Source organism: Archocentrus centrarchus, chromosome 10 (genome assembly GCF_007364275.1).
Source record: "Archocentrus centrarchus isolate MPI-CPG fArcCen1 chromosome 10, fArcCen1, whole genome shotgun sequence".
In the NCBI taxonomy this organism is placed as follows: domain Eukaryota; kingdom Metazoa; phylum Chordata; class Actinopteri; order Cichliformes; family Cichlidae; genus Archocentrus; species Archocentrus centrarchus.
The window spans coordinates 17131585-17141873 of record NC_044355.1 but is presented as its reverse complement, the minus strand read 5'-3'; the positions used below and the strand labels follow the sequence as shown (position 1 = coordinate 17141873).

The following is a 10289-nucleotide window of genomic DNA, read 5'->3' as shown; positions in this document are numbered from 1 at the left end:
CACAGCAGCAGATCCTTCAAGACTCAAACAGCCTGAAGGGGCAGAGAAAGAGTTTAGATTTGTGTACCAAATTAAGTGAAGGGGGCGGGGGATTTTTTTTTTCTTTTTTTCAAAGACACAGGGGGTGTTTCTTGCCCCTCTCTCCCTTTTTTTCTCTCCCTGCTGGTCTCCTTGGTCACACACATGCACACATACAACTCACACACACACACACAAAAAAATCACTGACAAGGGCTCAGTCCTGCTATGGCCACTACTACCCCAGAGGAAAGCTCTCCAGTCCAGGCCATTGTAGCACCAAAGCAACATGACTTGGAAAATGGCCTAGAACCTAACTCAGAGGCAGAGACTGAGCTCAGAGAAACCCAGTGTGACAGAGAGGAAAAAGAGGATGAGGAACATGAAGAAGGAGGAAGAAGCTGTGCTGTGGAGCAGGAGAATGCAAAAGGGAAGAGTTTGGACCCAGAGTGGGTGGAGGAGAGGTTCAGGATTGATAGGAAGAAGCTGGAGACCATGTTGTACGGTGAGTTAAATGAGATGATCTATTTTTTTAATATAACTTTCAGTATGTCTCTATGTGTCTGAACTCCAGAACTTATCAACTTCATTCTCACGATGTACCCTTTCCGCTGCAACGTCTGACATTTATTTTATTTTGATACCATCACGGCCTCCTCGTGTGCTCCTCATTGACCTTGTTATCTACCTGACCCTGTGCACCTGTGAGGACCTCCAGCTGTCTGCGCCCTTGTTGCCGACATCAGTAACTGCCATCCACTAAACCCCTGTTGCTGCATCATTGTGATTTATGACCTGCAATTGCTTATGCATTCACGGGTCCTTTTGGCTATTATCATTCCTGTCTGTGAAGCAGAGGTAACTGCCTCTGTTAGTTATAGCTGCTTGGCAGGTTTATGACAAATGCCTCCCCTGTGTCACTGGGGAAACTCTTTCTGACAGTGAGCCACTGCTGCAGACACAAGCTGATGTTTGCTCTTGATGGGAAAGTGCTTCAGCACTGATAGCTGAGGATTGGTTTAATGCAGGTGCAGCTGGGACTTTTGCTTTTACTGCTGTTTGAACAGCCCCAATCAGGCAGTAAACAATCTATCTCAACCCTTTAGGTAATAATCTGTCACACTGCATTTAGAGCTTCACACTGATTTTTATAAATTCTCTCTTGGTTTTGCAGTTTGAATTTCTTTTTTTTTTTTTGCTAAAGTGGGAGGTGTGTTTGCGTCAGCAAATGCCATTGATGTTATTAGTTGTCTCTAGGCTAATTTGAGGCTGCCTTTCCTAACCACCACCTTATGCTCCACCCCGTACTGTTTCCTACTCATTCCTCAGCTCTGGCCAGCGTAACCCGTAGCGATGAAGAGGGGGTGAAGGCGTTCCTGGGGCTCCCCCTGAACCCTGTAAATGTCACCATGGAGCGATGGCCTTTTAAACTTTTATGTTCCCAGCAACCTCTTGTTCCACTGGCTTGACAGATTTCAGCCGAGTCAACATTTAAATGTAGACTTTGTGTTCACATGCGTCATACTGAACACTTGTGCTACCGACCGATACAACCTGACAGTTTATTTAACTTGATCTGCCACATTTGTACAGATGCCTACTTTGTGTCTTTCAGCTCCAAAGCGCGACGGTGTCGAGACAGGAGAAGAGTTTTTTGAGAGAGTGAGTGAAACTCCCAACATTAAAACATTTTCTTCATGAACCAAAAGATGAAACAACTAATAATATTTAACCGTTTTCCTCTGTGAAAGCCACAGACAGCATAATCACCAGTGTTTAAAGCCTCGTGGCTAAATTTATCTTAGATCAGTGAAAGCATCTCTGCTACAGTTTTATTACATGTTGGATGCTTCACATCCAGTGATTACAGGTTTTATGGAGGTGATAATTGCATGGAGGTGGAGGTGGCTTTGTGTCCAAAGATTGGAGAGGTCTGCTGGGTCACTGCATCTGTTTGTTCTCATTGTATGTGTTACGAGTTGTCTGTGTGTGTCTTTCCTGCATACAGCGGCAGCTGCTTCTTTGTTTCTCACTCTCTTCTATTGTCTGCGCATCCACAGGTAATGAGAGAAACTAACACGCAGGTGAAATGGCCATCCAAGCTGAAGATAGGAGCCAAGTCAAAGAAAGGTGGCAAATTCTTCAGGTTGCGTTCACACCAAAATCAATGCTCTTTGTTTTGTGTTTTTTCGGTGTCGACGGAGATTTGTCATTTCCCATTTACTGTGACATATTGATTTCCTCCTAGATCCACATGTGAAGGTGGAAGGAAAGAGAGCTAGTGTCCTGGAAGCCAAAAAGAAGATACTAGAAGTGTTGGAAACCAGGGTGAGGACATGTACATTATGCTTGGTTTGAAATAAAAGTAGTTGCATGTTTTGCAAGAATGTATGAAGGCCAGCATTGAAAAGAAATCTGCTTGAATGACCAGTGTTTATATAAAACCAGGTAAACAAGGTGACTCTAAAAATGGACGTGGCCTATACGGAGCACTCCCATGTGATCGGAAAAGGTGGTGGAAACATCAAAAAGGTAATGGAGGTCACATCCTGTCACATCCATTTTCCTGACTCCAACCGCCACAATGCCACTGGAGAGAAAAGCAACCAGGTATGCGGCATTTTAATTCCACTAACTGCTGCAGTGACAGGAAACAGAAAACAAGTTTGTTATTTATTTATATATTAACAGGTCTCCATCGCTGGGCCCATAGAGGGAGTAGAGGAAGCCAGGAGGAGGATAAGAGTGAGTTGTCAATGTGTCATTTGAGCAGAGACTGCACAGAATAGATTTTTATTTGTCTCAACACTCAATATTTTCACTCCTGTCAGACGCAAAGATCAATAGAGTGATTAAGAGGATGGCTGACACAAAGAAGACAGGTATATCTGTCAAAGTACTGCCTGTCTGCTCTCCCTCTTTGTTTCTCTCCCATCTCTTCAATTACTCCTCCCTTCTGTGTCTCCTTATCATCGAACCCTTTCCTTTCTTGTCCCAGGACCTCCAGCCACTATCCATGACCTTTGACCTGCCAGTAAGTCTTGTGCCCCAGGCTCTGCCAGATCCAGGTTCACCACTTATCCAACAGGTAGCACAGACTCTGGGGGTCAGCGTAAGCTTCAGGGCTGTCCCACCCCAGCCTCAAGCCCAGCCCCCTCTTTATGGAAGCTGCTGCACAGTCTGGGGCCTGCAGGGCAACGCAGATGCTGTCAAGGTTAGCATTAAACATTAAGGAGACTACCGGGGAATGAGGTTTAAGTATCATGTCGTGACTTTATATACCATCACCTCACAGAAGGCGACCTGTATCTTGATGGACCTCCTGCTGGGACCAGAGGTGGCAGGCGGTATAGTGAGCAGCCAGCTGGATGTCACTTCCCAGCAGCACCTATTCCTGCTGGGACAGAATGGCGCTCATTTCCTGAGCGTCATGCACCAGACCCAGACCCAGATCATCCTACCGGACCTCAGCGCCCCTCAGAGTCCGCCCTCGCTGCTCATTCAGGGCAGCCCTGACGGAGTTTGTCTGGCTCGGCAGCAGCTGATGGTACGCTGGAGTTGTTTGTTTTGGTCGCTAAAAAAAAAACAATGCTGAGAAAACTTTGCTGCTTTTAATATTTTATCATTTTACATTCTGTGTGCTGTTTGTGCATTTGTGTACACAATAGGACTGTCTGCCTGTGTGTTTGATGTTTGACATGCGTGAAGATGGGGAGGCAGATCCCTGTAAGCTGGCTCAGATGATGCAAAACCTCGGAGTCTTCATTAGTGTCAAGCCCAAAGTAAAACAGACCAGCAAGGTACATGCTTACCATGCGGCTCTGATGCTTATTATTTGAGTGACAAGCTCAAAAGAAATGCTAAATTGGTTGTTTTGTTGGCTACCAGTCCCATTTTAGACATTCATTCCAGGACTACACTATAGCTTGTGATTACTTTTTTCTTAGGCTCCCTATTAATAAAAAAAAAAAAAAGAAAAAAAAAAAGCTTGCACTGAAATATTTATTTGATTTTGAATCCAAATCTATTTTCCCCTGTAGTTTTCTGCTGAGTTGAATACTGATCTAAAAATCTGTTTTGGCTTGTATTTATCAGTCAGTGGTGGTGAAAGGTCTGGAAAGGAATATTTCCTGCCTGTATGAGACCCGCCGTCTGCTCCTAGGGCTGGATTCCAGCGAGACTGTGAAGGCAGCTGACATGCCTCCTGACACCATACTACCTGGCAGTGGGCTGACCAACTACTGGCTCAGCATGTTGCTGCAGCAGCTTCGCCTGTCCGAACAGGGTGAGCATTCACACATTGTTATTTACAATGAGAATAATTCAAATGCAGCTGGAGTTTTCTGCTTCATATTACCCATATTTCATTCCAGTCTAGTTTGACTTTTTACCCATTCATAACATGTTCCCTCTCGCTGATCAGGCCCTGTGCCTGCTCCTGCTACAGAGATGCCAAACGGTACAAAGCCCCGCCCGTCACCTCCACCAGGCCTCAGCTCTCTCGGTGAGGAGGGTCGGACAGGACCGAAGGGAACAGATGGTCGACCTCTGGAGAAGGTGTTTCACTGTTAATGTTCAAAATGACAAAACACATTGAATTCCTCCTGAAAATCTCTGTGTAAACCCAAACTGACTCTCTCTCAGATCCTGGAAAATGACGACCAGCTGGACCAAGCGGAGCACGAGCCCTCTGAGGTTGTAGCGATGCCACCATGTGAGGCGCGTGATGCAGTGAACAGCGGCATCGGCAGGGTCGGGCTGAATGGGCGGAGGGGGAGTCTTCAGGGTCCGGAAATTTCCAAGGTTTTCAGCCAAGGCAGGCGCCATTCAACAGGGCAGGTGTTAACATACAGGTGAGCGTTTGCAGATACTGTTTGATAACTCTCCGTAATCTTCAAAGCCTTAACTTCAGTTAAATACTCAGTGTTATGTGGACACAGATGTTTTCTCCAAATTGGAGGTCTGCCCAGTCACTCTGAACTGATTTTTTTTTTTTTGCCCCCCGTCTCATGATTAATATGGGTGCATATACACACGCACACGTGCTCACACACCTGAATGTGCCTGCTGAGAATGTACAATCTTGCTGACAGAAAACTGCAGTAAACAAAGGAAAGACTTATTTTATTATTATTATTTTTACCTCATTTCTATTTAATGTTCACTGAGTCTCTTATATTGTTTTTTGCTTGTTTTTTTATTGTATAAATCAGCTCTAAAGCGCGGTGCAATTTTAATTATGCAACTCTCATTTAACACACTGTATATTTAAACTGCATCACTGAAATCATTCTAAAGAACTGCTGCAGCCAGGTTAAAGATGGGAAATAAGCCCTTGAATGTTGTACAAAACCATCACAGTTTCACTTAACCTTGCTTGTGTGTGTGTGTGTGTGTGTGTGTGTGTGTGTGTGTGTGTGTGTGTGTGTGTGTTTTCTCCTGACTGTGCCAGATTGTTGAACGCAGACACAGAGGGAGGGAGGAATGAGCGGAGGAACAGCCTGAGGAGAGATGTGACTGTGGCTCAAAATGTTTGCGCTGACTCATCCAAGGCTGAGGTGAGAAAAGCAGGAGCTGCAGGTCTCTTCTTTCCCTGTTTCTTGACAAAGTTGTCCACTGAATCTATGAAAAACATTGTGGTTATGGATAATCCTCAATGGACAAATAATCCTTGCAGGACAGTGGATGAGTCAACACCAGAAATGTCAAGTTAGACCGAAAAGCAGAAGGATCATTGTATTTGTTGTGGTCTATAATCTATTGATTTGCACCTTCCCAAATTTGATTATGAGAATTGAGTTTTTTGTTTGTTTTTCTCCCCTCTTATTTTTTTTCCCATCTCACATTCTCAAAGGTTATGCAAAGAAGGATTAACAAGTTTACTGCCACAGCAGCAGGATGTGTTATTTTATGCATGTGTTTGTTCCTGCTGTAAATTAGGTGCCTGCTATCCCCCTATCTCTCAATAACCAAAGAGAAAAAAAATTCAATTTCATGCGTTATTTACCTACTCCATTTCCTATTTGTACTTTGTAGGATTATGACTATGAAAAGAAGAAACTGCTGGCAACTAGAGGTTAGTCTTCCTAAATGTTTAATATTTCTTCCCATCTCACTGTGGTCTCAGAAATGTTCTGCAACAATGATTAGCACTGCTATGCAAGCATTCCTTTTTTAAAAAAAAATATTGATTCATAGTTGCTGTGCTGCAGATAGATGCATTAAAATTGATTTTGGTGAAGTGTATTGCTGCTTTGCTCACCAGAACATCCAGTTTTATACAATAAGTTGTTTTTTTGGAGTTGAAAAGGAGAAGAAATAATTTAGTTTGCTGTTAACTATCACTTGTTTTGGTCGCATTATTGCTGGAAAAATACATAATGTCTATGGATTAAGCTAGATGAAGTAGGCTTTTAAGTTTATTCAAGCGTGCCATGCAGGAAACACATTAATATCCTACGTAGAAGCAGGGATTTGATAGAGGAGTCCCATTTCCGCACCACTCACTGCCAAGACAACTGATGAAGGGGACCTGTTTATGGGCTGCACTGTGCCAAAGTTATAATAGAGTAGCACTGGCACTCCCACTTAATTCACAAGGGGTAGATACACAATGCAGACAACACACACACACACACACACACACACACACACACATGCTAACGTGAATCCAGAAAAAGCGCGTGCGCTCTCGTACACAAGCATGCATGGACACACATGTAGCAAACACTCCCGAATCCCTCACGCAGAATGAGGGATACTGAAGAGATCTGCAGCCAAATGGTACCAAATTCCCTCAGTGTTCCTTTATGGGATTATGAATTAGCAGTTTGAATGGGCCATCTGCCTCCCAGCCATTAAGACACCCATATGCCAGTATATGAATGGGACATTTACTCCACAAATACACACAAAGACACCCGAATGAAAACCTACCAATAATAATCCTGTTGATATCGCACTCTTTATGGAGTACTGTTGCAGTTTTTATCACACATTCACACATGGAAGAGGCCCAGGGTCACTTGTTTGTCGACTGCGTGCGTATGCCCATCTAAGTCTTAGCACTCGGAGTTTTATTAAGTATGCCACATGCTGGCAAGGGGTAGCACTGTGTGTGATTCATTATTTAACACATGAACCCAGCTTGCTCGCTTCAGAGTACCAAAGAAGACGTGGGAAACCTGCAAAGCATTTTTATGATAGACAGACTGCGGATATGAGTATTGATGCTTGCTGCAAAATCCATTTATGTGAATTTAAAGCTGCAAAGCTTTCTGAAAGTGTTCTCCTATTCAAATCTCTCACCATTTTGGCATTAAACATGCAACATACTGCACTTATGTGAAAGGTGGCACTCAAATTTCAGATAATATCACAGATGGTGATGCTTGAGAAACCAATCGGTCAAGAAGTCTCTGGATGAGAAGTCTGCATTTCTCTTACTCTGTGTTTGCGTGTTGATGTTAGCCATGCAGAGGAAGCCTGTGGTGACAGAGGTCCGCACGCCCACAGACACGTGGAGTGGCCTTGGCTTCTCCAAGTCTATGCCAGCTGAGGCTGTACAGGAGCTCCGCAATATCAGCCGACGCAACTACAAACCCTACCTGAGCACCGGTAATAACCAGCAACAGGTACAAACGAGCCTACTGCTTACTTAATATCTGAAAAGAAACGGTCTCACAGATTAACATTTTGACTTTTCATTCAAAGTCACAGAATGAGTTTCTGATGTATAGTTACAGCTACTTTTGCTGAACTGAATTCACTTGAAGCTTTTACCGCAGTGCAGTGAAACAAGCGTCGCCCTGTGGCCGTCTAACACAGTCTCATTTATTGGTATTGCCCCCTAACAGTTTGAAGCATTTATCTCACTGTGTGGTAAGCACTGCCAATTTGTACGCTCAATTACCTGAGCTCTGATACCATCACTATGGTCAACACAGCCACTCCTTAGTGACCTGTTTACCTGAGCCGGTTCAGCTCATCTCCCCTGCTCTTTTAAAGCCTTTTGAATAGCTGCTCTCTGGCTGCCCACTGGCCATTGATGTAGAAGCAGACTCGCTTAGGATAATGAAAGCAAGAGGCATTTCTCCAATGAGTTCAATTTTCCTCTGAGACCCAGGCAACTGGGAGGAAGCATTTGCTGTGCCCACTGCATTGATAAATTCGAGTGAAAGCCTTATACTGTCACAGATCAGCCCGCGGTGGCAAATAAGCTGGTTTAGAGACATGGTAAATGGATTTTGTTAAATCCTTGGATCTACAGGCATTAGAAAGTTTATGACCACTTGCAGCTATTTGTCTTAATGATCTCTAGGACAGAGATAGGGGAGAGATAAAAAGAGGGGATGGCGGCAAAGGTACACGGTGCTGCTATTGTGCAAAATGTTCTTAGATGAAAGCAACATTAACCAGTATTTAAAGGGGACTTATTATGCATTTCATTATTTTCAGCTTGAACATGAGCACAGCAGTCTCATCCACCTGCTGTGCAAACCTGTTCTGTTTATTTATTTATTTATTTTTAAGCGTCTGGCTATCAGAATAAAGGCAGCTTAAAGGAATACAGAAGGCAGCTAAAACATCTTGTTTCAGACAGTGGATGAACTGAAGGGCTGCATCAAGGCCCAGTACACGATAAATAAGGAATATATTTAACCTTGAGTCATGCAACGTTAATAGAGTCCAAGAACAAAAATAGGTCCACTTAATGCTGTTACTATTTTCCTTTGTCTCCTTCTAGTTTCGGGCTGCTCAGACAGGAAAGGTGGTGAATGGGAGTGACTCTGAGAACTGGAGGGATAGACGCGGATCCACATCTTCATCCCAGCCTGTCTCTTCCTCTTCTTCCTCATCCTCCCCATCCTCCCCTCCAACTACATTCTCCTCATCATCCTCCTTTCCTGTGTTTGCCTCCTCAATGAACCGCACCAGAAGTGACAAGCCCTGTAAGTCTCACCTCTGTGTGTCCAGCTAAACCGAGATCACTTCCTCTCTTCTACATTTAACCTTTTCCTCTAAACTCTGACGTCTGGTGTCCAGCGGAGAGCTTCGCAAGCAGCGGCAGCTACTTCGAAAGCGCGTGCTCACAGAGGCGGGGGTCGACCTGCAGTCAGCGGTGCCCCAGCCCCTACTTGACAGATGACCTGCCCGAGCTGCTCAGCCAACTTGGCCTAATCAAATACATCGATGTGTTTGAACAGCAAGAGGTAAATGCGCACAGTCGCACTTCTTTTTTCATTCAGCTCGGTGTGAAGTTGGGTTGCCTGTGTGGGAGAACTCGCCACAGAGCCTGAAATGCACAAATACATGAAAACAAGCAGAAAGAGTGAATGCATTATGAATGAGCATCATGATGCAAACTCTGTCTGCACTCCTCCAGATTGACTATCAGACATTCCTCACGCTGTCTGATGAAGATCTGAAGGAAGTGGGTGTCTCTACCTTTGGAGCCAGACGCAAGATGTTATTAGCAATCTCAGGTGAATCTCTGAAGTCTCAGCTTGGATTCATGCAGTATCTGCTTCTCGCTCAGTTTTAGCAGACTGTGCTCTCTTGATCTTGTAAAACAGATTATTTTCCCTCTGATACAGACCTGAACAAAAGCAAGAGGAGGCTCTCAGATACACCTGCTGTGAAGCCTGGCTACCTGGAAGGTGGTGCTAGTGGTAGACTTCCACGAATCATGGATGTGGAAATTGCAGCTCAGAGTAACCGCTGGTGAAAGGAGACACCAGCGAGCTACATCTGAAATACGTGGAGATATTCTATACACGTGAAAGTATACAACAGTGATGCCAGTGCAAAGTCTTATCTGCTTATTATTTACCACAATTCGACAAGCATGAGATTGCCTTAAGGAGGGGCAAAAATTAGGTAAAATATTTAAACACAGTGCCTTTCTTCTACAGCATAACCCAAAGTTTTTTTTATATAATAATTCAAGACAAGAAGGCTTTCCTTCCAAAACTCATACTTGACAAGAAACAAACTCCATAAAGCACAAACAAACAGGAGAAAATATTGATTATAGATGTTTCTGGTGTTTTTTTTTTTCTTTCTTTTTTTTTGTATTGCCTTTCTTATGCAAACTCTATGCTTTGACCACATTAACCACTACCTTTATGCAACTGTAACATTTACACAAAAAGTGACATCACAATGTCATAGTGATGATAAATAAAATGTTGCTGTTAAAGTTTATTCATCAAGACTGTTTTCTTGTGAACTTCTTGTGAAGCTTTTATGAGTAAAAAATAATGAACGAG

General features: G+C 43.7%; 1 protein-coding gene across 3 annotated transcripts; it reads left to right on the top strand.

Annotated features, from left to right (window-relative positions):
- The first annotated feature begins 246 nt into the window (after positions 1-246).
- Positions 247-10081, top strand: LOC115787473 (protein bicaudal C homolog 1-like). Of its 3 annotated transcripts, XM_030740199.1 has the most exons (19): positions 247-523; positions 1634-1680; positions 2079-2148; positions 2267-2346; positions 2467-2628; positions 2710-2763; positions 3017-3232; positions 3314-3565; positions 3687-3818; positions 4114-4303; positions 4442-4575; positions 4663-4871; positions 5471-5576; positions 6055-6094; positions 7489-7652; positions 8765-8969; positions 9064-9230; positions 9404-9503; positions 9615-10081. In XM_030740199.1, exons 1-19 carry the CDS (start codon positions 247-249, stop codon positions 9743-9745), a joined length of 2736 nt encoding a protein of 911 aa, XP_030596059.1. In that variant the 3' UTR covers positions 9746-10081. The 3 variants fall into 3 exon arrangements, with proteins under 3 accessions (XP_030596059.1, XP_030596060.1, XP_030596061.1); XM_030740200.1 differs by lacking the exon at positions 247-523 and having other exon boundaries at positions 1554-1680; positions 4466-4575; XM_030740201.1 differs by lacking the exon at positions 247-523 and having other exon boundaries at positions 1650-1680; positions 2079-2164.
- The last annotated feature ends 208 nt before the right edge of the window (positions 10082-10289 follow it).

Coding starts and splice junctions, on each gene's coding strand:
- LOC115787473 (XM_030740199.1), top strand. CDS start 247: ATGGCCACTACTACCCCAGAGGAAAGCTCTCCAGTCCAGGCCATTGTA. Junction 3,819..4,113: donor AAGTAAAACAGACCAGCAAG/GTACATGCTTAC, acceptor TGTATTTATCAG/TCAGTGGTGGTGAAAGGTCT. Junction 7,653..8,764: donor CCGGTAATAACCAGCAACAG/GTACAAACGAGC, acceptor GTCTCCTTCTAG/TTTCGGGCTGCTCAGACAGG.